This window comes from Rhea americana, unplaced genomic scaffold, assembly GCF_003343005.1.
Source record: "Rhea americana isolate MKP2758 unplaced genomic scaffold, rheAme1 scaffold_90, whole genome shotgun sequence".
Classification (NCBI taxonomy): domain Eukaryota; kingdom Metazoa; phylum Chordata; class Aves; order Rheiformes; family Rheidae; genus Rhea; species Rhea americana.
The window spans coordinates 3,262,561-3,289,507 of record NW_028187089.1 but is presented as its reverse complement, the minus strand read 5'-3'; the positions used below and the strand labels follow the sequence as shown (position 1 = coordinate 3,289,507).

The 26,947-nt window shown below is 58.1% G+C and overlaps 2 protein-coding genes across 2 annotated transcripts; both read right to left on the bottom strand.

Annotated features, from left to right (window-relative positions):
* Nucleotides 1–1,853: 1,853 nt before the first annotated feature.
* On the bottom strand, nucleotides 1,854–8,665 carry SASH3 (SAM and SH3 domain containing 3). Its single transcript, XM_085324381.1, has 8 exons — nucleotides 8,547–8,665; nucleotides 4,138–4,233; nucleotides 3,714–3,863; nucleotides 3,480–3,624; nucleotides 3,236–3,399; nucleotides 2,841–3,047; nucleotides 2,234–2,384; nucleotides 1,854–2,100 (listed from the first exon to the last, which is right to left on the bottom strand). Exons 1-8 carry the CDS (start codon nucleotides 8,598–8,600, stop codon nucleotides 1,913–1,915), a joined length of 1,155 nt encoding a protein of 384 aa, XP_085180507.1. The 5' UTR covers nucleotides 8,601–8,665; the 3' UTR covers nucleotides 1,854–1,912.
* Nucleotides 8,666–9,720: 1,055 nt separating this feature from the next.
* On the bottom strand, nucleotides 9,721–17,789 carry XPNPEP2 (X-prolyl aminopeptidase 2). The gene is made up of 21 exons (XM_085324380.1): nucleotides 17,744–17,789; nucleotides 15,959–16,032; nucleotides 15,633–15,743; nucleotides 15,480–15,543; nucleotides 15,138–15,242; nucleotides 14,915–15,001; nucleotides 14,614–14,760; nucleotides 14,405–14,506; nucleotides 14,157–14,238; nucleotides 13,569–13,764; nucleotides 13,252–13,341; nucleotides 13,038–13,147; nucleotides 12,682–12,759; nucleotides 12,506–12,577; nucleotides 12,280–12,340; nucleotides 12,059–12,128; nucleotides 11,831–11,935; nucleotides 11,461–11,520; nucleotides 11,196–11,272; nucleotides 10,352–10,453; nucleotides 9,721–9,927 (listed from the first exon to the last, which is right to left on the bottom strand). Exons 1-21 carry the CDS (start codon nucleotides 17,787–17,789, stop codon nucleotides 9,721–9,723), a joined length of 2,046 nt encoding a protein of 681 aa, XP_085180506.1.
* Nucleotides 17,790–26,947: the final 9,158 nt, after the last annotated feature.

Below are 26,947 nucleotides of genomic sequence, written 5' to 3'. Positions count from 1 at the left end.
CTTAATTGGTTTGAAAAACGGCTGAGCTGTAGCCTCTGCCTCTGTCTGTGCGTGCTCCCCATCCCACAAACGGACTGCTGCCTTTCCTTGGCAGCTTTTCAGCCCCTGCATCTTACACTTCTGTGGTGTGGTCAAGCCAACCTGTGTGTTATCCGGGTCCTGCTGGTGCCTCACAGTAGCTGAAAGGAAGGGAGGGAATTGGTGAGGAGTCTTTCAGCCTGCACTGAGCAATTATGGAGACCATAGGGCAAAAGCGGAGGGGTGTCCTGGGAGATGTTAAATTGGCTGCAGCCTTGTTGAAAATGCACTGATCCCTTCGTGGTGTAGAAGTGGCATAGAGTGCCTGGCTCCCCAGCCCTTTCCCCAAGCCTTTGATGCAGGTAAGAGGAGACCAAAGGCTAGAGGAAGAAGTATTAGCACACTTTATTGGAGTCAAGCGCAAAAGAACAGATTCAGTGCCCACATGTGGATGCTGCAGAGGAGGAGCTGAAGATGCGCAAGTGCAACAGTGAGAGCCTGGCCTGAGTGGGCCTGGCTTTGGCAAAGTAACACCTGGGCAGAGCTATGGGTTCCATGGTACCTCAGGATTGGGATTAGTTTGTTTATTTGCTATGGGCCTGGTGCCCAAGCCTGTCCTGAAGAAGGGGGAACCTCTCTAACCTTACCTTTGCTTTAGCTACTGCCGGGCTCATGTTCCTCAGCAGGGAGGTTCTGTAGAGCCCTGGTGCCCCAGCTAGTGCATAGGTGGGGATCTGGACCCTCTGGAAGGAGCTGCCCTGCTAGCTTGTGCTGTGTTGCAGCATTAGCTGGCAAGCCCAATGCAGAAGCTGTAGAGATGACAACCTCACCCTGCTTCTGAACCACTCCACTACCAGGGCGGCAGTCCTGGGAAAAATGGAGCAGTTGGTGCTGGCTCAGCCTTGGCATCTTACCTTCGTGGTCCCTCCAGAAGTGCTGCTGGGTAGTGGGTACTGTGACAGGCTGTGAGCCTTTGAGGCTGGGGTGTTTGGCCTGGGTGCTGGGGACCCTGCTTGCCCAGAGCTGAGGGAGTAGGGTCCTGTGCTGGCTTGCTCTGTGGTGTTTCTTCTCCCCAGCTTGCCTTGTGGTGCTCTGGGGCCATGGAAGCAGCTGGGCCYTTGCTGGGCTGCTGTCAGGGCTCAGCTGAACCTCACCCCTTCCTCCCTCCTACTCCACTTGACTCAGGCTTTCTGGGAAGCCTTTTCTGCCTTGTCTGCTTTGAGCTTCAGGTGGGTGAGGAAGATGCTGGAGGGAGGCAGTACAGCTCCCCTCTCTGGCTGCGAGTACCTGGCTCAGTGGGACTGCTGTGCCTCTACTCTCTTGCATGCTTTGTGCTGGGCGCTGCTCTATCAGTGCCTGCTGTGGACCTCCCTGTCTTTCTGGGTCCTGAGCGCTTGTGTTTGCTCAGCCTGGGAGAACTCTTAAACTGTGGACAAAGTGGGATAAAGCCCTAAGAGGTAATATAGCCCTGGCTGGCAAGCCTGAGGCTTTGCCTGGGGTCTCTGCTGGACTCTCTGGAGTGCTTGGAGTGCCTGTTTTATGAGACAGCGCAGGGGAGTTAGGGCAAGGCAACAGAGCATAAAATTCCCTTGGGATGTGCGACCCTGGGGGGCTGAGAGCTGACCTTGCTGCAGCCTCGTCGTGCCTGCCTGCAGAGCAGGGCTGGGAGCTGCGTCTGGGACTGCGAGCTGGATGCTGCACTGCTCTCAGGAGTAACAGCTCTGGAGGACCTGTCGCTGGGGCTCGCGTGCTTTCCTGCAAAGCTCCCATGCAAGAGCAGTTGCCTCCAGTCCGGTCTTGCTGCCAGGCCAGAGCCTGAGCAGAAAGCGGCTGTGGGCTCTCCCCAGCGATGGGGCGGGCCTGGGAGCAGGCAGTCTGGGAAGGCAGGGAGGGCTCAAGAGGACTCTGTCAGGGAGAGAGCCTGCAGCTGCCCCTCGGAGCCTGTTAGCTCTACCTCGTCCCGGCTGCCGTCCAGTGTTTCTGATCCTTCAAAGCAGCCCGAGTCCCGGGGAATGTCCATTTTGGGGTCCATGGGGGAAGGCTGGGCTTCAGAGCTGTCTCCTTCCTCTGTCTCGCTTGCTGCTGGGAGAGACAAGCCAAAGTTAGTGGCAGCAGAAAACTGCTCAGGGAGAGCTGAGGCTGCTGGCCGGGCTTGGCTGGGAGGCCCCAGGCTGATGTGGAGCTTCTCCCCAAGCCTGCTTGGCCCATCCCTTACTGTCGTAATCCAGGAGCAGCTCAGCAGCTGTTAGCAGCTTGGCACGGTGCTGGGGGTCTGTGATGTTCAGCTCATTGAGGTGGGTCTCCCGCAGCTCCTTGAAGTCTTCCAGGGTCTGGTAGCCATTCAGGAGTAAGGTGGAAGTGTGCTCCTGGGGCAAGAGGGCAGCGTGCTTTGTGGCAGGGAGGTGAGCAGAATGCAACACGGCTCTGCAGGCTCCCCCTGGTTGGCTCTTGGTGTTAACCTATAACCCAGGTTCCCGGCTTTGCTTACTCTGCAGTGAGCACTGGCCCTGAGCCATTGGTGAGCCCTGCTGCAAGAGCCCTATGTGTCTCTGTGCAGCAGTGCTTGGGCATAAAGTGGAGGGGCCCAGAGGGACAGGGCATAACAGGATGGGTGAAGAGGGGCTGGGAAGCAGAACAGAGGTTCCCTGTCTCCCTCCTCTGCTGCTTTGCTCTCCTTGTTGTGATTGCATCRTTTCCCTGCTTCCTCTTCTCTCCAACTGCCCCTATGCTCTTGGCTTGCTGCTCAGTCCTGCTGTTGCCTTGGTGGATGGTTCACATGGCTTGGTCCCCCTGCAGGACCCCTAGCCTACACTGGGCCTCACCTGCAGGTTGATGCGCTCCAGCAGCTCATGGAGGGTCTTGGGCTTGGGCCGCTTGCTCTTGCTGTGGCTCCGGCTCCTGCGGGCAGGGGCTGTCTCCTCGGGGATGACGTCCACGTAGATGAACTTGAAAGAGCCCACCTTATTGTTGAGCAGCCCAGTCCAGGTGCCCACAGGTGGTTTCTCAATGATGCCAATGATGTCCCCTTTCTGTGCCAAGGAGATGGGCATGAGGGCTTGGGGAGGGCTGGGAGAGTTACCACCATGCCTGCCACCCTTGGAGGAGTCTCCAGCCACCCTCCTTCCCACAGCTGGCTGGCTGGCACCAGGTGTGAGCCCCATCCCTTGCCCTCTGCCCTGGCTTGTCCCATCCCTAGGCTGGTTGTGGGGTGGCTCACCCGCAGCTTCAGTGAGTCCTTATCATAGGGGCTGGGTGTGAAGTCTGTGTGGACACGTGCCCTGCCACAGAAGGGGCCGGTGTAGGCTGGGCTGCTCTCCTCTAGTTGCAGGCTGTCATGCTTGTTGCCTGCAAGGCTGGGGCTGGGACTGGACACTTCGCTGCCTGTGGAGGGGAGAGTGCACCATCAGGGCTGGCCTGGCCCTGGGGCAAAGGACCAGGGTCTTACCTGGAGCTGCACTCACCGCTGGACATCTGGCAGCCAATGGGTGGGTGCCCATCTTCCTCCATTTCCAGGTAGGAGAGGGGCACCTTGTCTTGGCTTGGCTCCTCTATGCTGCTGGCTGGGGATAGGGGGGATGGAGACCCCTCCTCTTCCATGTCTCCCTGCTGGCAGGGTCAGGGTTAGTGCTGGGGCAGGGTTTGTGGCAGCAGGGGTTACCATCCTGCTCTTCTGGCTGCCCAGGCACCTGACTCACCTTCCCCTCGGCCAGTGTTTTCACAGCTATTCTGCCCATCTTCCTGTTCATGGTGCGGGAGATGACCGCTCTCCACTTCTTACCTAGCTTCATCCCACTGCTCCGTGCAGCATCATCRGGGCTGGGGCTGCCAGGCTCATTCTCAGGGATCTGGGAGGGGGATGGAGAGCAGAGTCAGACCCCCCAGTTACCCATGGCCTGGGCTGCAGTGGGAGCTCCCAATGTAGTCTCCCAGTGCAGCACCAGAGGGTTCAATTGCTCAGGTGAACAGCAACTGGGGGACCCTGGGAGTGTGGGATATGCATAGGAATAGGATCTCCGTAGGATCACGATGCCCCATGGGAGCAGGATCTCCATGGGAATGGGATGCAGTAGGTCCCAGAAGGGGGGGTTGGTGCTGCTGTACATAAGGACAGGCACTCACATTCTCATCCAGGTTGAACTCCTTGTCGGTCACCACAGGGGAGCTGACTTTGGCTTTGGCAAAGTCCTTGAAGCTGCTGGAGCGCTGGAGGGAGAGCTGAGGGGAGGCAAAGAGGTGTGAGTGCTGTGCATGGCTCCTACCACCTGCCCTGGTGCTGGGCACCTCAACAAGCTAAGACAGCTATGGAGGTGATGGCAGCGTTCAAAGAGGTTTTAACTGGCGTGTCCTCCCTGGTCTCTGCATCATGCTAACACCAAAGAGCCAAAGCATCTTGTGAGCACCCCAGGGGCCTAGATGTGCCCCAGGAACCCAAGGGGATGCAGACACCCAGGGTAATGAAGAGAGCCAATGTCACTCACAGTGCACGGGCAGGGGCTGTGTGGCACAGTACTGCCCTAGCTGCTCAGTGCAGCAGGAGAGCCGGGCTGCTTGCATCCTGCTGCATGTGCCTGCAGGGCCACATTAACCACCTCTCCTCCTGACTCATAGTGGGATGCTCCCCAGGACTCTTGACAGTTCCTGTGACATCTCTCACAGGGGTCTGCAGGCTTTGTGGACTCCAGGCATGGCAAAGGATTGACACCCCCCCCCCCCCGAAAACACTCCTCTGCTGTGCTTCCCTAGGCTAGGAGAAGGCCCATTGCAAGCTCTGCTGACTGTTGTGGATGTCGAGTCCTTCAGATCAAACACCTTCTAAAGCCAAAAGCATCTGCCAGGCAAACAGGCTTAGTGCTGGGAGCTGCTGGTCCTCACAAGGGACTGCTGGGTGAGAAGTGCATTTTGCATTTCCCAAAACATCTCTAATTTTTGTGTTTTTCTGGCAGTCCTTGCTCTGGCACCTGCTGTGGATACTTCAGCATGGAGACTGGCACTGCTGGTGAGGGGTCAGCTACGGTGCAATGTTGTACTGATTCACTGCTGTTGTGACACATGCACTGGGCATTTGTCAGGAAAACCCTAGGGCTCCAATGTGCAGCTGCTCTGCTCAGCACCCAAACGCAGGCTGGCTATGCTGGCTCACCACTGCTTAGATCCCTTGCTCAGTCAGGGATTTTAGGAGCAAGAGCTGGAAGTAGAGTAGGACTGTCCTAGTGCTCCTGGTAATGAAGGGGGACCTCATGGACCACCCTGAAGGAAGGTGCTGGCATGTGGAGGGTCACGCTGCTGTGACAGGTGTGCCAGGGGTCAGTTCTCCCATCCAGCTAAGGCTGTTTTTGGTTGCTGAGAGCCTGTAAGAYGCTGTGTGGGCTTAGCGTGACTGGAAAGGACCCACTGCTCCCCTTGCATTTCAGCTCCATGTCTGGAGTTGATGACCTTATCCACTTTTTCTGCCTGTGATCCTCATCCCTCAGCCTGAATGGTGCCTCCCACAATGGCATCTCAGTGAATTTTCTCCTAATTTGTGGCAAAGCCACTGAAGTAAGTTTCAAATCTCAGCCCTGGTCCAATCCTTGGGACTCAACAGCTGTCTCTTCCACACGTCCATTGCCCGGCCGCCTGCCTCCTGCTAAGCGGCCTCCTTGACTCTTCTTCCCCTTTCTCCATGTGTTCATGGTAATTTGGGCTTTCCCATGTGGAGTCCGGCTGAAGGAAGAGTTTCCCTGCACCAGGAACACCTTCAGTGGCAGCCAGACAGCCTGGGGACCCTGCATGGCACATGTTTGCCTTGTCTCGACTTGTGTTCCTTAGCGCGTACCAAACTCTTGGGTGCGTGCTTGCCACAATGTCTCGAGGTGGCTGCTAGAGCATGACTGCATTGGCGGGAGCTGTTGCTTTTTGCTCTCCAGCTTATGCCAGGTCCCTTGGKGCCGGGCCCCAGCCTTGCTGCGGGAGCAGGTTCATGTGGCCGGGGCTGGGTGCGCTCAGCTCCTGGCACCCCCCTGCTCTCAGAGCACACACGGAGTCGCTTGGTTTTGCTTTTACCACAAACGCAGCAATTTCCTTTCACAAGTTGCTCTACCCCTCCTCCATGGGCTCCTGCTTGAGTGGGAGGCGAGCAAGGCCCTTCCTGGCCCTCTGCGATGGCTGGCCCTCCTTGGACATGGCCCCATGGCTTCCTGTCCCTGTTCTCCTTTTTGTTGGCTTGACCCAGCATCTTTTACTATTTGTTTTTTGTAATTTCTTTGGAGAGTGCTGGCTTGGGTAGGAGAAATCTGGCTTCATCCCTGTCCTGGCTTTACTCAGCAGGTACATCTCCGGTCTTTATGTGCTCGGTTAGAGGAGATGTTGGTGGAGCCTCCACTTTCATGCCAAAGCTCCTGAGCCCACCAGGCTCCTGAACCCTTCCCTGCTTCATCAGCCCCCTTAAGACAAAACATCTTGGCGTTGTTGGTTGTTTTCTTATCCTTGCGTTGAATGCAAACAGCACTGAGCCATCAGTGCTGGATCTGTGACATCTCCCAAGGCATCTGCTGGTTTCCTACCCAGCCTGCGCTGACTCTAGCACTTGGTCTCCTCTGCCCAGATCTAAGAGTGAGCATGCAACCACCCTGACCTGCTCCTTCTGACCCTTGTCAGTCTCTCACCGTTTTTGTGCCTGGCCAGGTTACACGAAGAAAACAAYGTCTGTCTGAGTCTGCAGGCAGCCGCCAAAGTGCGCCTGGGAGCGCTCAAGCAGGGGATACCCAGGGTTTCTTGTTGCGTACTCATCCAGCACATGTCCACAGCTGAGACTTTTCTGCTGAGCCACCCCACAGCTGAGCTTGTAAAAAAATTGCAAGGAGATCTGCCTGCGCCCTATGGCTAGAAGGAGCTGATGTTGCAAGAACAGCCACTTAACACACAGCATGAAGCACATCAGCAGGCGTGTGGCTGCATGGCCAGAGCCCCAGAGGGGCCTGTGCTTGGCATGCTGCCGCATGGGAAGCAGGGCCCCGGGCTGCCAGGCCCTGCTGGCAAGAGCTGCAGCGAGCCCCGAGCAGGAGCAAGAGGGAAGTGAGAGCAGAGGGTGCGGCTGGGCAAGGGGAGGGGATGCCCAGCCGGGCTCTGCCACCCTGGGCTGGGGCTCTCCAGGCCACCACGAACATGGGGAGATTTTATCCAGATTTCCGCAGGCAGCTGGGGAACTTTTCTGCAAGAGTGCGAGCCGAGAGGACGTGTGCCTCTGCAGGGACTCTGTCTGGCGCAGACCAGGATGGGGCCCTGCACAGGTGTCTGCACAGCCCTGAGCCCTCTGCTTCCCTTCAAAACTCTCCACTGCCAAAACTGGGCCACCAGTGCCTGGGTGTGGGCCAAGACAGTCGTCTTGCRCAGGAGGGACAAGGGACTGGATGCATTTCTGTTGCTGGCAGCTCTGAGCAACCACCGTTGACCCAGCGGGGGAACTTGGAGCTTCCCATGCCTTGCGTCAGGCTGCCTGCAGGCTCAGGCAGACTCAGACATCCCGCAGTGGCCAGCTTGAGAGCCYGTCCCTGCAAGGCTGTGCCTGCCCAGCCATCGTGGCCACCCTCTTTTCCCCTAGGGCACAAGCCAGCCGGAGCTCAAGCTTGAGGGAAGCATTTGTTGCCAGATGGGAGCCAGGCAAACTTGGGGGGCTCATGGCGCTGGGCGGAGGCAGATGCTGCAGGCCAAAATGGAYGGCAGGGGTGGCTTGTGGTCCTCTCCATGCCCAGGCAGCCCTCAAGACAGCGAGGCTGGCGAGGGCCATGGTGCCACTGCTCCCCGTGCTCAGCRGAGTGGTACCAGTGAGCACTGCCAGAGGAAGTGGCTGGCACACGTGACGGGGCTGCAGCCTTGCGCTGCCGTGACCGCAAACACCTTGATGCAAGCACTGCAAGGACCGGGCTGGGACGTGTGCACCCAACAGCCTGYGCGCATGGTGCAGCAGCCCTAAGCAGCGAGCCTCCCCACCCACCCCGGCAGGAAGCGGCCACCGACACCTCAGGCTGCGCACGAGAAGGGCGAGCTGGCCCCACTGCCCCCCTGCACGCAGAGCCCTGCCGGCCCCGCAGCCTCCCCAGCCTATACCCCTTACTAGCCCTTGGGGAGGCTGTGCACCCTGTGCACRTCACAGATGTGGCCGTCTCTGCTGCCTGTGGTATCCCGGGGTGCTCTGTCCCCAGCGCTGGGTGTGGATAGAGCTGCTGAGTCTGTGCTAGGCATCACACACCGGGGCCTGGGCACCCCAAGCCAGTGCTGGAGCAGGATGCAGGACAGCCTGGGGACTGGGTGTTTGCTGGCTGGGACTGAGCTCCAGCAAGGCCCCAGAGACTCATGATGGCAGAGGCTAACCATGCCGGGTGCGCAGGGCTCTGCCTCTGGGGTGTCCAAGCCACCCATGTGCTGGCCGTGGCCTCCAGCTCTCCCAACCCTGCTGGTGGARGGGTGGGCAGCCTGGGGCTTGGTGGGGTGCTGGGCATGCAGGGACACCCAGGGGTGCCAAAGGGCTGCAGGGTCCTGCTGGCGCTTACCTTCCTGTGGCCTGACTCCTTGTCGCTGGCRTTGGAGGGCTTGCGGCGCAGCATGGTGCTTGGGCCCAGGGGTGATGGCAGAGTGCTCGGGGCAGCRGCTGGCACTGCACGTAGTGAGCGCGCCGGCACAGACGCCAGGAAGCACACAGGAAGCCGACRGTCACATGAGAAGTGCTTGCAGCAGCTCGGCCCCAGGGAGGCTGCCTGGCCGTGYGGGCTGCGGCAAGAGGAAGGAAACCCTCCTTGAAGCTGCCTCACTGCCCAGGACTCCTTGGTGATGGCGGGTGCCCATCTTGTACCCTGGCACCACAGGACCCCAGGTGCAAGGAAAGTCCCTCAGTGATGGTGCTGCAGGAACCATCTTCCCAGATCTTTCCAGAGCACTGGCACAGGTTGCCCAGAGAGGTTGTGGAGTCTCCTTCTCTGGAGACATTCAAAACCTGCCTGGATGTGTTCCTGTCTAACATGCTGTAGGTGACCCTGCTTGAGCAGGGGGGCTGGACTAGATGATCTCCAGAGGTCCCTTCCAACTGCAACCATTCTGTGATTCCCCTATGCAAAGGCCAAGGATCCCTGTCCTGTCCACTATATCTCCTCTTTGTGCCCACCAGACTTGTCCTCCGTGGCAGCATACAGTGTCCAGGCTCTCTCTGCCTGCCACTGTAGGACACCTGTGTCATGATGTCTTCTGCACCCTTGGAAGTCTCTGCATGTCCCCAGGTCTTCCCTGGGCATGGCTGGGCAGCAAGCATTGGAGGGAAATGTGCATACCAGCAGCCAGCCCTTCAGCACCTGCAAGGCAGTCAGGGAGTTGCCCCGGTCTGGGTGACTTCCCTGCACCATTTACTCAGGTTCCCCCATTTTTGGTCAGACGAACTTAAATCTACYTTTAATGCACCTTATCTCTGCTCAGGACAGGGCAGGTAGTGCAGGCAGGGTCTCACCCATGAGTCTGGGGCTGAGGCTGCACACCACCGCAGCCCCACGCATCACGGACAGGGTGGCGGTGCACAGGGCTGTCACAGCACATCACACTGACGTGCTCACGCCCGCCGGCATTACTCATGTTTAATTGCATACAAGAAGGAAAAAATAAAAAAAGGAAGTGTATGATGGGGAGAAGAAGTTGCCTTAGCAAGGAAGAGGCATGTGGTGGGTCTGGTTGGCTGCACGGTCAGGCCTGCAGCTCAGTGAGCAGTGTTGAGATGAGGGAGGTGATGGCCAGCATGCTCAAGGTGGTGGCAGTAGTACCAGCACTGCTCCTCAGGAAAGGTTCTGTGTTCCTCTGCAGCCAGTGGTACTCCTCCTCCAGCTGCTGGCTCTGCAGCTCTGGCCCCACACGCTCCCGAATGGTCTTGTAGTAGGTATTCAGGTACTGGATCTGCAACCAGGCACTGAGCAGYGCTGCAGGAAGGCAGCCCTGGCTTCCTGCCCCATTGAACTGCTCCAGCCCTGGCTAACTGCCCCAGTCGCAAGGGCTGTTGCATGCCTTGGGGTGATCCATCTCCATTCACCCATTCTGTCAGCCCACCCTGGCCTCATCACCCACCCAGGCACCCATCCCAGCCCTGTTCACCTGCCCCAGTCCCATCTGCAGGTCCCACTATATCCATCTGTCCTGTGGAAGCCCCAGCCTCATTCTCCTACCCAGCTGTCTGCCCACCATGGTCCTGTTCACCCAGCATGTTCATCTGCCTTGGCCACATTCTCTTGCCCCCACCTATCCTGGTTCCATGCGCTGGCCCCATTTGCCCACTATATCTGCCCAATGCCCACCCCATTCACTTGCCCTGAGCACCCAGTACCTGCTCTTGTGACAGCAGGCTGATGTCAATGAGGTTTCGGTCATAGGGTACTAGGGACACCACCTCGAAGGTCAGAAATGGCTTCTCCCCAGTCTGGTACTGCTGAAGAAAGCCTATATGAGGTGTGTGCCCCAGACCTGCCCCAAACTGGCACTGAGAGAGGTGCCCAGTGCCCCAGCTGAGGGTTGTGGGGGCCACTATGGCACGGCTGACCAGCAGCCCTCATCTCAATCCTGGGAGCATGAGGAGGAGCTGAGCCCGGCCTTCCCCACCGTGTCCCCTGGCACTGTGCCACCATGGCACTGTGCCTCTCCAACCTCACGCTACCTSAGCACTATGCCACCCCAATCGTCTGTCACCCCAACACCATGCCACTCTGGCCAGGTGTCATAGCACTGCAGGCCTGCTCCCTGCCTCACGCGCACTGCTGTCCTCAGTACTTGCCTCCACGCCCCTCTCTGAGCACTACTCAACCCTCCTCTGTGCCCTTGAGGAGCCCCTGAGGAAGGAGAGGGACCTGGTCCCTGTCCCCGCTCATGCCAGACCCTGCAGCCACAATCAGACATGGAGATGTCCTTGTCCCTTAGGACCCTGGACCACAACTTCTCTAGGAGGCCTCTGCAGTGGGCGGGATCTTGGCACCAAGGGCCAGTGGCTCCCTACGTTGCCCATGGCTTGGGACAGGGCTGTCTGCCCTCCAGCTCCCTACCTGTCCAGGACACTAGGCTTGCAGCTGCCACAGCCTTGCAGCCTGTCTCACCTCCAAGCTCCCCAGCAAGGAGTCCTGGGGCAATAGGCAGCCGCAGGCTCCTTGGGCATTTGATGCAAGGAGGAAACACATTACCTCAGTCTGTGCCTCAACCACAAGGGCAACATTCTCTATGCGGATTCCAAACTCGCCATCCCGGTAGTATCCAGGCTCTGGGGGACAGGAAAGGTGCTCAGCAAGTCCTGAGCTTCAGCAGCACACGTATAGCCCCAGAGAGGCCCAGACTGGCCTCAGAATGGAGCAGCATGCCAAGGCCCCCCTTCCCCTTGCCTGGTCCCTTGGCTCCAGGACTGTCCCCAAGGGCCTGAGGTGTGGGCAGGACCTGTGCAGGCGTACATACCAATGGATGTGAACATGCCCTTCGTAAGTGGTATGTTGTTGGACTGGAAGCCCACAGGCCCTGTGGAGGAAGCATAGTGCATTACAGCTTCTGGGATTCTGGGGGCAGCATGCACCAAGGAGTCCTCCAAGGAAGGGACATGCCAGGGCACAGCTGCTGTGGGGGCAGAGTGTACATGGCAAGAACTGCATCACCCAGAGCCTGGCAGCCTGGGGAATGTTCAYCAACAGCAACAGGGACTTAGCTGGTCTCCGACAGGCTCTGCATGACCCACCATCATCTTTGACCCTCCCAGCCGGGCCACGTCCCTGATGCTGCACCCGATGGCACCCAGTGTGCAGCAGGCCCCCCCCACACTAGCAGAACCTACATTCATGGACTGATAGGAAGTTTCCAATGCCATGGCCAGTCCCGTGGCCATAGTTGAGTCCAACTTCCCAGAGTGCCTGACGGGCGAAGGACTCCACTGTTCTCCCTGAGGGAATGACAGTGTGGGATGGGGACTGAGTGAGCTGGTGAGGGCACCCACTTGCCCTGCTCTTCACAGCATTAATGCAGGCATGGGCCACCCAAGACCTGTGCCTGGCACATCACCCACCTGCTGTGTCGGCAGGGAAGATGAGGCGGGACAGATCAATGTTGCCCATTAGCACACGGGTGTAGGCTTCCTATGAGGGACATGTGAGTTGCTTAGCACAGTGTGCCCCAGACACACTCCCTGTGTGTCTAGTGCCTGGTGGCATCCTGCAGGCCCATGACCAGGACCTCAGCTCTCGGCACTGCAGAGCAATGCCCAGGCAGTATGAGAAGGGCTGATACCTTCTGGAGTGGGGTTGGCACACCCCAGTGCATGGTCCGTGTGATGTCTGTCGTACCGTCCCTGAGGAGAGGGGAGTGAATGGGCATGACGGGGCCCCAGCGTTGGCTCTGGCAGCCCTGTCACAGCATGCTGTCATCCTGCTGCTCACCCTGCCAGGGGCACAGTGAGACAGGGGACAGAGCTGTCTTGGGGTAGCCAGAGGAGAATGAGGAAAGCACTACGCACAGGTATTGCCCTCCAGTGTCAGAAAGGTACATCTCATCAACAGATAGCTTCTGGCTGCTCACATTGGATGGGCTAGGAGAGAAGGAGTGTCACTGCAAAGGAGATCTCAGAACCCCTGTCCACCACTGCCAGTTCTGGTGTCCCAGCCCTGCCAGGGAGATGGGGCTGAGCCATACCTGTAGTGGGCAAGTGCTGCATTGAGGCCACTGGCTGAGATGGACTCAAAGCTGGGCCCGTGGCTGTGCTCCTGGGCCCTGGAAGGCAGCAAGGAAGGAGATGTGTGGACACAGCCAGCCCCTCCAGAAAGGTCCTGGTGTCCTGGCCCTGGGGTCAGGGGGTGCTGAGCAGCCAGGGGACATCCTTGCCACATGCAAGCTTCCAGGACCCTGCACCAGTCATGGCACACAGGGGAGGACCAATATTGCCCCAGATACGGTGCACCGAGGGCACCTGTCCACTCCAGGCAAAGCACACTGAGAGACCCCAGATCCCCCAGGCATGGCACAYTGAAGGGGAAGCCAGCGGTACTGACCAGCGGAGTGCGTCCACATGGCGTGCCCCTGAGAACTCATCCACCAGCCCTTGGGGGACCATCTTCTCCAGCCACAGCAGGTACTGGATGACAGCCACGGCATCCCGCACCTGCAGGCAGCCCAGTAACATCAGAGGGAGTGAGCTGGCACCCCAGAGGGCCTTGAGATGCCCTTCCCTCTGCTCCTGGATGAGAGGATGGGGAAAGCCCTTACATGTGCAGCCCGCAGTAACTCCTGCTCCTTGGCATTTTTCACAGCCTTGGCAATCATCACTGGGGAATAGCTGTCCTCCAGAAGCTTCTCCTGCAAAGGCAGCTTGGGAATGGCATCACTGGGCATGGCCAGCCACCCTATCCACCCTGGGGACTGCTGCAGCATGTCTCATGCCCTTGCAGCTCTATGTCATGGGCTGTCTCTGAGCCTGGGCACAACCCACGTCCACAGCAGCGAGGCTCCATGGCCCAGACCTCTCTGGGCCCTCTGGCTCAGGCAGGTCTCTGTGGCATGTGGTGTGGCTAGCAGTGCCTTACCTGAGGGATGACGCTATAGAGGCCATAGGTGGTGTACTCGGTGCCAAGCCAGATGGTGACATTGCCCTGGGCATAGTCGCGGATGTGGGCACGCACCTGGCCGTACTCCTGCAGCTCCACGCACAGGGGCCCAGGGCAGCCTGCCTGCAGGGACTGCCGTGCCTCCGCTGTCAGACGTGTCTCGTTCACAAACAGTCTGGGGACAGGATGTGTGGCTGGGGCAGGCACAACCATGGGGCTGGCCTGGCTCCTTTAGCCTCCAGGCGCAGGCAGTGAGTGGTGCACCAGTAGAAAGGAGGGCCCTGGGCACTGAGTAAGGGACTGCAGAGGGGATGCAAGGCTGGGAACTCGGCTGAACTCCAGGCTGAGGTGGGATGGACAAGGCTGGACCTGGGCAAGATGTGGGACTCAGGGAGGGGACACATAGGGGCTGGACTCTACAGGACATGGTGGGCTTCTTGGAAAGGGGATCACTCAGTCCAGGGGTGCATCTTAGGTGAGGTCCCACGGGTGCTGGCCCTAGAAGGTAAGAGGGGTCTGGGCCAAGCTGCCAGCCACACCACGTGCCTGTGGGAAGATGCTGCCCACCTTATATCTGTGCTAGTCAGCAGTGTGTAGGAGTAGAAGACGGGGTTGTATGGAATGTCGTCTCCACGGAGGTTAAAGAGCCCTGTTGGGAACTAGATGTCAGAACCTGCTCTCGCTGGCTGCTCCAGTGCCCCCAGGACTCGGGGCAGACCCAGGACTCCTGCACATTGACCAGTGTGCAGTGCAGGGCCCACAGGTAGCATGGCAGCTCAGGCCCCGCAGTGGAGATGGCCATGCTGGCTGCTCACAGGCTGTCTCCTCCAGCCCCGACAGCAGCACAGCTGTGGGGCTCTGGATGTGCTGTTCCATCTGCTGCCGGATCCCAGCCACCTTCTCCTGCCAGCTATTCCCTGAGAGGAGGGTGAGAGGCTAACTCAACATTGGGATCCACCAAGGCCACTTCGGGCTAGGGGCTGCTATGGGTGCCAAGCGATCCAGGGGAAGACTGTGGCTGTACCTGTGAACTCTGATGGGAGGCTGTAGATCTTGCTGGAGGCTGGAGGGGGTCTCTGATCACCCCACACTTGGTCCACGAGGTTGGTCTCGATGGGAAGCAGGGTCCTGCCGGAGCCATGGAGAGCCTCTCTGTAGCTGTTCCAGGTGTCTGAAGTGGGGAGCAACTAGCAGTTACAGGCATGCAGCAAAGGTCACCTCACCACCACCTGGGGACTGCTCACTGTACCCTGGTAGGAGGGCACTGGGCCACTGGGTGCTGCAGGCTGAGGGCAGGAAAGGTGTCATAGAATGGGTGACCTTACCAATGGAAACGAGGAAGGGGTCCAAGCTGACATTCCCTCCCGGAGGAACTGCCTCAAGGATCCACAGCCCAATGGACTTAATCCATACTGCAAGAAAGAATTGAGTGGCACTATGGGGCCCAAGGGGCTGGCTTGGGCCCCCTAGACCAGCCACATCCCAACCTGTGCTGGGCCCAGATGAGGCTGGGGGCATAAAGGAGGACAGTGAGTGTCCTGCACTGACTTGTCCTCTGCAGCTCCCAGTTGCAGTCCATCTGGCGCTCTGCCTGGGTCCAGTAGCGGCTGTCAGTCCACAGGGAAGCCCTGTCCAGCGTCACCACACCTGTGCCTGGGATGGGACAGGTGGCTCAGGCATCACTTCTCCCTCACCTGTGGGTGAGCGGGAACACCTGGGGTTCCCAGCTCAACCTCCTGTGTGGTGCGGGACCACTGCTGCAGCTGTGTCCAGCCTTGAGAACCCCAAGGATGGAGACCCCCAGCTCTTGGCAATCCTGAGGCTGGGCACTGGGCCACTCTGAATGGGGAGCTGGGGGGGAGAGGAAGCCAGCGGTGAGGGTGGTCTCACCTGCAGAGCCAGTGAAGCCGGTCACCCAGCCCAGGCGAGAATCTCGCTCCGCTATGTACTCGCTCTGGAGACAAGGACAGAGCTGTGAGAAGCACCTGCGGGGCACCCACTGCAGAACGAGCACACCAGGTTGCAGGCAGGGTGCTGCCTTACCATGTGGGCATCCGTGGCAGGCACGATGTAGGCATCGATGCCGTTGGCCCTCAAGGCACCCCGCAGAGCCGTGAGTCGTGCTGTCGTCTCGATGGCTGTGGGGGGCAGGTACTGGTGGCACAAGGAGACCCATGCTGAAGGGGACCCAATCAGTGGCTCGTCCCAACTGCAGACATGGCTGCAGCCTGTCCCCTTCTCTGTGAGGGCCCCGGGGAAGCTCTGGGCACCCTGAGATGGCCCCAGGGCAGCCATGGGGTGACCAGTCAGACAATTGATTCTGAGAGCGGTGGACTGGCAGTGAGAGCTGGGCATCTTCAGAGGCTCACCGGTGGGTTCATGGAGCAGTTCCTGATTTCGGTCCCAGGAGAGGTGGCCTGCTGCAGCTGTCCCACGGTGCAGCCTGGGGGTGAGAGGAGACCCCAGAGTCTCAGGCCAAAGCCCCAGGCTGCTCCACCTTAGCTGCTGAGCTAGTGCCGGGGCAGCCAGTGGCCCTGAGCCCCAGCCCCAAATACAGATCAAGTCTAGCTTTTGTTTGCTTTGCGAAAATTGTGTTTTGAGCCTTGGGAATTGTGAGGGAAAAACAGCGATGTCACCTGGATCAATCTAAAGCAAGCTCCTGGCAAGCAGCGGGTGTGCACTGAGAGCAGCACGCAGCCACATCTCCACGAGCCCCAGCACTGCAGGGGCCTGCCAGCCCCACGGGCTGGGTGTGACTGCTGCAAAGCACGCAGCACGCAGCACCCGGCAATCGCTGCTCTCCTGCTTTACACCAGTCAAGGAGGCAGCCCTGCACTGCTGCGAGGGGGACGGGGTAATGGGCTGCTGAGAGCTGGCACTGGAGCCCTGGGAGGAGCTGGCTGAAGCGTGGGGGGTCAGGACTGTCCTCTCAGTGGACCTGGCCTATCCCCCAAACTGTTCTACATCTGGTGTGTTGGGCACCATGCTTCTCCAAACTCTTCATCATTGTGGGAGTTTGCTGGGAGGGGTGGGAAACTACTGCCAGCATGCTACAACCATGCTGCAAAGGAGCAATCACATCTGCCCAAAGCCTGTCAGCCAAGAAGCCAGTGTTGGGTCTGGGAGATCAGTGGGAGAGGAGCCAGGGGCTGCTTCGATGGAGCTAATTGGAAACAGGCATTGTGGAAATACTGCGTCTTGGAAAGATGACCCCTGGCAGGGGTTCAGGTCCTGGGATGCTAGAGCCTGGCACCAGGTCAGCCACCATCTACAAGGGTCCTGAGCCCTCTGCTCCTGGTTCTGCATCCTGCCCCCATTGCCAGCAGAACTGTGGGCCCCAGACGTACACTGGGATGTGTGCTTGTGTTTGCAGGCACTAGGCCTGGAACAGGTCCTGAGAGGTCAGGGTGGCTCAGGTTGGATGGGCTGGAGCCTAGAAATGCCTTGATAGGCTAGAGGGCACATGGTGAGGACCCACCATGGCAGTGCTGAGGCTCGAATGCTGATGCTCTGTCACTCAAGCATGYGGCAGGTACTGTACTGAGCGGCAGGACCTGACCAGCCTCAGGCACCTGCCTTCATCTTGCTCAGCTCTCACTTAGTGGAGCTCTCCTCTTGGGCTCAGGTGGCAGCAGCAGCTGAGGACCTGCTGCTGAATGCCTTGTGTTCTGGGGGACTTTTTTCTCCCTCTCAGGACAACAGTATCAGTCTCAGGTCCATAGGGCAACAGGGAAATCTTTACCATTAGCATAGCAAGGCCTTGGACACCTGAAATCTCCATGCCTTCTGAGAGCTGCTTCTTACACATCACCTCCCCAGAGCTTGTCCCTCGTGAATGTGGCTATCTTAGGCCAGGCAGGCAAGATTAGCCCTCCTCCGAGATCGGGWCCTCCTGCCCTAGGACAGCAGAGATGGGGACAGAGCTGCAGCACAAACCTTGCTCCCTAAGGGGAAAGCCGTTCTTCCTACATTCCCTTGGGCAGGCAAAAGCTGTGATTTCAGCTTCACCTGAAACACCCCCACATCCTTAATGCTGAGACAACCTGGCGCCCAATTCCTGGACATGACACCTGCCCTGGCAAGTGCTCTGTCTGGGCTGTGGGACAGACCATATCCTCAGCCCATTCACTCTGCACAAGGTGTCTCTGACTTACCTTGAAGCAGGAACACCCCGGCTATGATCCACTGAGAGGAGTGCATGGCTTCTCCGGCCACCCCAAGCCTCTCTGGCTGCCCTGAGCCTCCTTGKCCAGGACTGGGAGCAGAGGGAATGTGTCACTCGTGCCTTTGGTGAGTCCCTCCTCCTGTGTCTTTGCCCTGGGGGCAGAGGGATGCAGGATGGGTGAGCCACGAACCGTAGCAGATTAGAAGGGGTTGTTGTCCTATTCGCTGAGCGCTTCTCCTTGAGAGCAGATCCTGCCACTAGATAAAAGCAAACAGCAAAGTCAGCAGAGTCCAAAGATCCTTCCAGAGCACAGATGGGGCTGTGCCAGCTCAGCCTGGCATGGTTCCACCCACCTGGGGTTAAAATTAGGGCAGAAGGGGCTGCACTATGCACTGCATCCCTGCACCCCCCCTCCCCCGGGAACTTCTCATCTCCTCTCACTGGAGCTGCAGAGGGCTGATGTAGGGGCTTGCAGACTTGAGGGCTGCTCCTGTGCCCCCAGGTCTGTCCATCAGCCCCTTGGCACCCTGTTGCAGCAGGGTGCTGGGGCAGCGTGGAGCAGGATAGCAGGACCTGCACCCACTGACTTCCCTGATGTGGCACCCTGGGAACTTCCTGGCTCCTGCCCAGGATGCTAGCCTGCCAGGCATGACAACGAGACGAAGGCCGATAAGTGCTCATCATGCTGCAAGGTGTGCAGCGGCTGTTTCCACTCAAGAGATGGGCAATGACGGAGGCAAGATTGGTGCTGGGGCTGAGACCCTGGCTCAGCCCTCGGGACCTGCCAGGAGGCATTTGGAGGTCCTATTCCTTGGGCAGAGAGTGTCCAGACAGAGCAATGGTAAGGGGCAGCATCAGGACTCTTTGGAGATCGTTACTTGCCCCATATGGGCCATGTATGACCCGACAAAGCCAAGCTCTCCTGCATCCTTCCTGAGGTATCTTGCAGACTGGGCCTGCCGGGTCACAGGGACATGGACATCGGCCACTCCTCCGAGATGTCTCCAGCCTACAGCCACAAATACTACTCCTGCAGRATGAAAGACGGTTTCTCTGGGGGTGGCTGAGTCACAGGGCTGGCAGGAGCACAGCTCTTCCTGCAGGGCTGCTGTCTGCCAGCTAACGGCCTCGGCATTGCAGGTACCAGCACCCAGGCATGGCCACCTCACCAGCTGGATGTGTGGCCCCCAACAAGAGTGGCTAAGCCTGCAGGTGCACCAGGAGGCCCACTGTTGCCCTGAGAGGCTTTGCAGACCCTAATCAATAACAGTTGCTAAATATTAAAGCCAGTACAGGAAGATAAATTGCCCTTCCCTCCTGTAGGTCATTAACAGTGTGTGCAGGTCTGGGAGCCCACTGTCAGCAGGGACAGTCCTGTTTGCACACATCTTGATGGTCCTGGGGTATGGCTGGCAGGTGAAAATGGGCCCTTGAATTTTTTTGCTTGGCCATTCTTCCTCTGCGGCTGTAGTAAGTAAATTGGCAACTTCATACCAGCAGTCCTGATATGAAAAATGCTGCCCAAGGGAAAAGCTGACCTGCAAAGAGTGTTACATGAGTCTTGGCACAACCCTGTTCCCATAACTGTTTCATCTCTGTGCCTTTATGTTCAGGTCTGGCTGGTCTGTGCTGAAATCTGTGCAACCCTTCGGCAATGTCACATGCCAGTGCAAAGCAATGCATGTGGCTTTCCATCCTCAGTGACGGACCTGCAACCAGCTCTTCCCCCTTCATGAAAATGCCTTTGTGCAGCCTAAAGCCAAAGCAAGGCTAGGAAAGGAGCAAAGGATGGCTGAGGGACCGGTGTGATGGCACAGGGGCAGAGCTGCGGGCAGCAGACAGATGGAAACCTCYGTCTCTGTCCTCCTGTTGCTGCCCTGGAGCCAGGGCACCAGCTGTGTGTCTGCAATATGGGRCCCTCTGTGCATGTTGTTGGCCTTGCTCTTTCACCTCCGAGTGGCGCTTGTGATGTGATGCATAAATGTATGCTGAGCTGCTGGATATCTTCTTTTGTGTCTTCCACAAACCATCCAGTTGGGCTAATCGCAGCCCTGGCTTGTGAGCTGTGGTGCTGACAAACCTAGCAGGGATCTTCCTTTATAAACAGCATTTACAGGGCYCCAGTAGCCCTGTAAATAGGGAATTGCAATACCCCCAAGCCATCTGGCTGTATGTCAGGGTCCTGGTGGCTCCCATCTCACAGGATGAATGTGCCAGGAGAGAAGAGTTGGTGATGGGCAGGACCAGTCCCATCAGCGCGCTCCTGCCGAACTCACAGCTCCTGTGTGCTTGACACACCTGGCTATGCAGATACAAATGGGGCAGCCTGCAAAATTGCAACAGGGCTGGATGAGATGGGAAGCAAAGCAAGAGGAGGTCTGTGCTCAGTGCACACAGACGCAGCACACTACATGYCAAAGCCTTCCAGCCCCAAGAACCTCTTTCTCACCTAAGCCCAAGGGACCAGCCAGACCTGAACAATAAGCTGGAGCAGCTTACTGCTGTAACACCAAAACTCTATGGCTTGTCAAGTCTTAAGAAGATGAAGGAATCTGTGATACGCCAGGAAGAGGGACAAGAGCCTCAGGAGACTTCCTGAGTCCCCACGACACTTTGCAGGGTGATGGCAGCCAGGTGTGTAGTGAGCCAATGTCCCAGTGCAGAGCAGGGGTAGGGACAGAGCTCAAGATAATGCATGGAGGAAAACATGGAGGGAAGGGACGTGCAGAAAGCCACTGTGGACAGTGACAACACACAGAGCTGGGCACATGCATGTTGTGCATGTGATGAGCGTGTGGTCAGCAGAGTGCCTGCCAGACATGTCTCACAGCTAGCTGGGAGCTGATAAGTCACACTGCACTGGGGTGTCTGCCCATGTACAGCACTGCGAGACCACTTGTCACAAGAACCTGACAGCCTGCAGAAAGGCATGGTGGCTCATGAAGGTCTTCAAAACGAAAGGCAGGAGCTTAAAGGGATGAGGGCTAACCTCCCCGACCAGTGTTTGCATTCAAGCTTTTAGCCATTGCTGTTTTATGAAAAAGGAACTGAGTTTGCAGAAACCAGTCTGAATTTTTCAAGCCAACTCATCTRGGTAAGAGTAGCTGGATAGCACGAATATACCCAAGGCCTTGAATGCAAGATGCAAGTGCGTAACAACTTGAACACTAGTGAGAGCACAYAGTTTTGCTAATGGAGTAATATTAGTAATCAATTCAGAGTACATTAGCGTGTCAAGGTTTGAAAAGCTGGTAGAGTGGACAATAGCAATATTTCAGCGTCAAGTGGCCTTCTGAGATCAGAGGCAGGTTTGGTGATAGCCTATTGAAGGCCGGGAGCGTCTCGTTGGCTAACAGACTGAGATATTCAGTGCAGGCAGCAGAACCTCACCAAGCACACATACCACCCACRCGGCTCAGGGACCAATGGCCATTTCCAAGGGCCGTGCCACATGTGGTTTCCACAGGATGAGCTCTGTGGGATCTGCCCTTTGTCCTGTCAAGCCAAGTGGCTGTGAGCTCAGGACTGCTGCGGYCTTTACATTGATAAATAGCCAATATTAGTAAAAAAAGGAGCCTTGATCCCAAGCCCAGGCATTTTTATTGCACGCATGGTTCCTCTAACAGAATTAATGACTTCTCTGTGATTATTAATGAGAAAGCCTGGCTGAAGGACAGGCTTGCTTGTCTTTGGYGTGGCCTCGTGGATGGCAGAATTGCTTGCTACAGGATGAGACACTGACCTTTGTGTGAAGAGTACAGCACCAGCCCACTCATGTCSAGGCATGTGGGAATGGAGGAGTCCCCACTGGAAAGCTGCTTGGAGCTTTTGACAGCTTTCAAAGCTCCTTTTCACAGAGTGGGATGTCTCATGGGCCAGCTGCACTGCAGGATGGACGCAGTACAGAATCACCGTCACAGCATGCCCATCGCAGCCATCCAACCCCCCGTGCTTCCTGGGGCTCTTTCTTGGAGTGTGGCTAGGTACACATGGTACAAACACAGGTCTGGAGGAGGACAAAATACAGATATCACTGAGTGAGATGTGGGACAGGGAAGGGAGGAAGGCTGACAGCAGTTGACAGGCACTGGGCGAACGGTGGGATGACCTCGGTGCCATCACAGCAAAACCTTGTGTGTGGTGAGTGCTGGATGACTTGCAAGGCAGATCCAAAAGGCAGAGCGAGGCTGATGGTGAAAGACCAGCACCAGAACCCAAGGAGGGCAGCTCTTTCCTGAAGATGATTTTCCTGGAAGCACTGGAGGACTGGACRTGGCAGCATGGAAGAGGGAGTCTTTTGACACATCACACAACAATGGGACCCTTTATGGGAGCCCTGTGCAGAGCTGCCTAGCAGAACATGGACATTCACAGACACCAAGAAGACAGGGTGCCTGGGAGCTAGACATGCATGMAAAAAGCTGGGTCCTTGGATCTGTGAAGAACTTGTGTCATCTGGAGGCTTAGTCCCGGTAGCTCAGCCACTGTAACAGTATAAGCACTAGGAGATCTGGTAGGTCCTACAGTAAATAAACAAGTGCTGTACAAACAAGCACGTGCATACACAGCAGCCCAAGGGCCACACCACTGAAGCAGATGGGTTCAGATCCCCCTATAACCAAGAGGATACAAAGCCCTCTACAGAGCCAAGAAAATGTATCTATCTGAGTGAGGAGCCAGGCTGGCTCCTGGACTCCCCTGGTTCTGTGGGAGGCTGGGTCCAACCCTCCTGCCAGCCTTTCCGTGTCCCCTTCCCTMCCTATTGCAAGCCTTCTGTCTGTCTAGCCACCTCCCTTGGGGCCATCTCCAGCACCAGGGTTTCTCTCCCCACTGCTGCAGCTCCCTGCAGCAAGGCCCAGCATGCTCCAGCACATCACGCAAGCTCTCCGTTTCCCCCACCAGGCACAGGCGTGATGTTGGATGCCYAGGGCAGAGCTGGGAAAAATGAAGCTGCTTGGAGCTTCTTCCCATTTCCAACAGTATTTTATGATCTGTCAGRCAGCCAGTTTTTAATCCATTTAATGTGGCAGTACTTCTGCGGTATCCTTCGACGTTCTTAATGGAAATGGCATGTGCCTCGGGGCATTTGCTGATGTGTACAGGCCAGCCTGCCCCTTCCCCTCCCATCTCCCTGCCCAGAGGAGCTGACTTGGAAATCCATGAGGGTGGCTTTGAGCTGGGCGTTGGGAATGGTGCTCTTGGCGGGGACTCCCATGCTGGCCTCTGTCRGCCTGGGGCAGTCAGTGTGTCCTGGCTGTGCAGCTTGTTGGTCCCACCAAGTGTTGGCTTTGTTTTGCGGATGACAGCGCTAACAGAAGTAGCATAGCCTCCCTCTCCAGAAGTTGGATTGCAGGGCAACTGGTCCTGTTCCTCTGGGTGGAGAAGCTTTTGGCRTCAGGACAGCAAGCATGGGGATGGACAAGTAAGCAAGCAGAGGCCGAGCGTGAGAATGGCCATTATGGTGCTTYTAAGCGCCAAGACATGTGGCTCAGCACCATGGCCACCCTGGGCCTACTTCTCTGCCCCTCTCTGAGGGATTCAGATCCCCGCAGGTCCACAGGGCTGTAGCAACCATGAACCTGGTGCAACTGTGAGTCTAATGCAACTGTGTGCCTGGTGCTTCCTGGATGATTTTCCCCTGGGGCAGCATGGGCTGGTGGSCTCTGGTGGGTCCTGGAGGAGTCAATGTCTAGCCAAGGTGCTTGTACAGCATGGTGAAAGGCAGTGGGAAGAGCTGGAGCACTAGGGAAAATCCCCCCTTTGGCAGTCAGTTTTTTTTTTGCAGGGCGATGCTCTGGCTGCTAGGCAAGAAGATACATCTGCAAATGTTCCCTGCCATGGAAGGGATTTGGGAGATGAGCCCCATCTCATGTAGCTCGGAGGAGAGAAGGCTCCCTGGGAACGCACTGGTCTGGAGCTGCCCATCAACCTGCCRTCCCACCCCGAGGGGCGCAGCTGAACACCCGGGCTGAGAGGCAACCCTCGTCTCCCTCCTTGTGGGGATGTCTCTATTTGCGCTGAAAACTGGCTGCACTCATTCTGGGCCCTGACAGCTACCCGCCCTGGGTCAAACATGCCACTTTCTCACTGTCTCATAAGCATCCTCCACCTACTGAGCCCACCTCCGTTGTCTTGGGATTTCAGCCCAGGGAAAGCAAGGCGCTGAACCAAGCAGGGTGAAAATCCCCGTGGTTTCTATCACCTGCATAGAAATACAGTGAGAAACAGATGGGACAGCACTTGCTTCTCCTCTGGCCACTGTGGCCCCATCCCACACTGCTGCATGCCTCTTCCTCGCTGTTCTYCCCCCTCCAAAGCTCCACTCACTCCGCGAATGCTGGTTTCAGCATTGGGCCAGTGATGCTGGGATTTCATGTCTCAGCTCCTTGCAAGGCCCTGAGGGATGGAGAGTGAAAACAAGCTCTCAATTGCCATGGAAATATTTCAGGAGCTCCAGATATGGTGCTTGCTTGCCATAACCCCAACCAGATGGCTCCAGGGTAGTGAGCACGTGGTTGCCAGTCTGTGCCTGTGCAGTAGTCTATGAGATGTTGGGATGCAGAGCTCCCTGCACTGCACTCCTTGCATGCACTTGTAGGGCCTGAGAGCACCAGCCTCTTCCAGCCCTGGAGCTGAGGAGCTGCCTGGCCCCAGGACTGGAGGAGGCTGGGCAGCATGCCCAGGCAGTGGCAGCCTGGGTGTGCCACCTCAAGGACCATCTGGCCCATGAAGTGACAGTCCGGCTGTGCCACTATGGGGACTGTCGCTGTGTCACTGAGCTCCTGCTCACCACGAGGTGGCACCACGACCTCACCATGGAACCACGTGGATCCCTCACCTTGCTATCCCTCCAGGTCCCTGGCCCTCCCTGTGGGTGACAGATGCAAGGGGCTGTTCGCTGGCCCACATCATGCCGGTGACAATACCCTCCCAAGCATGCAACAGGGGAACTCTCGCTCCTGCCTGCTGTGGGGCAGCAACTCAAACCTCAGCCTGCTGGTGGCTCCTGCAGGGACTGGTCCTGCCGCAGCACTCATAGGGCATGGTGCCAAGRTGCATGAACGGCTGCTGGTCTCACAGCCATCCTCCCGCTGCACCCCATCCCCGACCTCTCATGTGCCTCTGCGCTAGCTGAGACCTGACACCATTCATGTCGCGAAGGACCTCAGGCTGCCAATGCCCCAGGTGGGAACACACCACCCGCTGTTTGGCCAGTGTCAACCCCGCAGTGCCCAGCTTGCTGTGTGGGCAGAGCCCAGAAGGACTGTGCGCACACATGGACATGCACGCACACACATGCACACATGCCCCACCCCCCTGTCCCCGTCCCCAAAAGCTGCCTGTAATTGTTCTGGCAACAAAAGTTTCTCAATGATGTGAAATGCAATTGTCATGGTAACAGCCAGGCTGAGGTTYACTTCCATCCTGGTAATTAGTGACATGTGCTAATGATGCTTCCTTTCCCTTCCCTCCAGGCCCCGGTGGGAGAGCAGGAGCTCAGCACCCACTGTGCCTTCGGCGGGCCTCAGGCCCTGCTGCCCCTCATCACCCCACTRTTCCTCCTCTGTCCCTGGCTGCTGCTGGCTGCAGGGCTGCAATTCCCGGCTGTGCAGGGGACAGCCCCAGCCAGTGAAAGGTTCTGCACAGGGACAGGGGTGTCCCCCGGAGGCCCCCACCCTGCTGCCTGGTATTCCCAGGCACAGAGCTTAATGCTGCAATGCYGAGAGCCCCCTCCTTCTCCGCTGCTGTCCCCAAAGCCACCCTTGTGTCTGGGGATGGGGGCAGCAGCACAACGTGAGCCCCGCGTCCTGCATTTGCCTGCTGGCTGCTCCTTGCCAAGTACTGTGGCACCTGTCCCAGGGACGGCAGGGTGACGCCAGCGACTTGGTGGAGTGGCACTGGTGAGGACCCCCAAGGCCGTGCACTGAGGCACGCTGTTCCCGGGGCAGCTCCCTCCCCACCGCAAACAAACAAGCGTAAACAGGACAAAACTCATCGGAAGCTGCACGTCCGGTGGGGCCCTTCTCCGCCATCGGCAGTTTCCTCGAAGACCCATCGGAGGAAGGTGTTGGGAAGCGTGTGGAGGGGAGACATCCTCCCTTTGTGGGCTATTGTCAGTCTTCCGCCACCTGCAGAAGCCATCGGGTGACTCAAGCCTGGGCGATGCGCTCGGGCAAACAGGATGCAAGTGTGAGCGGCGGCAAGGACCGAAGACACAGGAATGCGGAAGCAGCGCAGAAGGAACGCGGGGAACAGGGGAAAAGCCCTTGTGGCAGCGGGAGCAGCCTCCCTTGCCACCCGYGCCGCTGCAGCCTGCCCATGGCTGCGCTCTGCTTCTCCTGGGGTCCCTCCCCAGGGCGGCTGCACTCGGGGATTTGGGGTGCATGGCCCCACCATGGCACTGCCTCCCACTGCACCACAGGGATCAGAGGGACACCCGTGGGTGACAGCGCCTTGGCCCAGCTCTGGCTGCCCACAGCACGAGGCTGTTCATCGCCCGCAGTGGGCGATTCCTACTGGAGCTGAGCTAGCAGCAAGTTCGCGCTCCTAGCCTTGGTGGGTGTCCGACAGCAGCATGCCAGGCACATGGGAGCACCTGCCTCCTGCCCCACACAGCTCCTGGGCCTGGGCAAATGGGTGCGCCAAGGCTGGAGCTGGTGGCTGCAGGGGCTTGAGCCTGGCGTGGCGTCTGTTTCAGTGCCCCACAGCCTTGCAAGAGTGGCTGGGAGTGAACCACAGCTGGGAGCACCCATGGCTGGGAGCACCTGTGCTTAGGAGCACCCATGGCTGGGAGGCACCTACAGCTGGGAGCGAACCGCAGCCAGGAGCACTCATAGCCAGGAGCGAACCACAGCTGGGAGCACCCRTGGCTGGGAGCGCGCGTAGCCAGGAGCACCTGTGGCTGTGAGGCACCCGTGCCCAGGAGTGAACCACAGTTGGGAGTGCTCATAGCCAGGAGCACCCACAGCCAGGAGCACCCGTGGCTGGGAGTGAACAGCAGCCGGGAGTGAACAGCAGCTGGGAGCGCTTGTAGCCAGGAGCACCCGCAGCTGGGAGCACCCRCAGCCGGGAGCATCTGCGCCCAGGAGCGAACCGCAATTGGGAGTGCTTGTAGCCAGGAGTGCCCACAGCCGGGAGCGCCCGTGGCTGGGAGCACCCGTGGCCGGGAGTGAACTGCAGCTGGGAGCGCTTG

Excerpts from the sequence above, each read along its gene's own strand:
- XPNPEP2 (XM_085324380.1), bottom strand. The coding sequence starts at position 17,789 with ATGCACTCCTCTCAGTGGATCATAGCCGGGGTGTTCCTGCTTCAAG. Across the intron at positions 14,239-14,404 it reads GGGGCTGGAGGAGACAGCCT|GGCTCTTTAACCTCCGTGGA; the intron begins GTGAGCAGCCAG and ends AGTTCCCAACAG. Across the intron at positions 12,341-12,505 it reads GACACTGGAGGGCAATACCT|GGACGGTACGACAGACATCA; the intron begins GTGCGTAGTGCT and ends CCCTCTCCTCAG.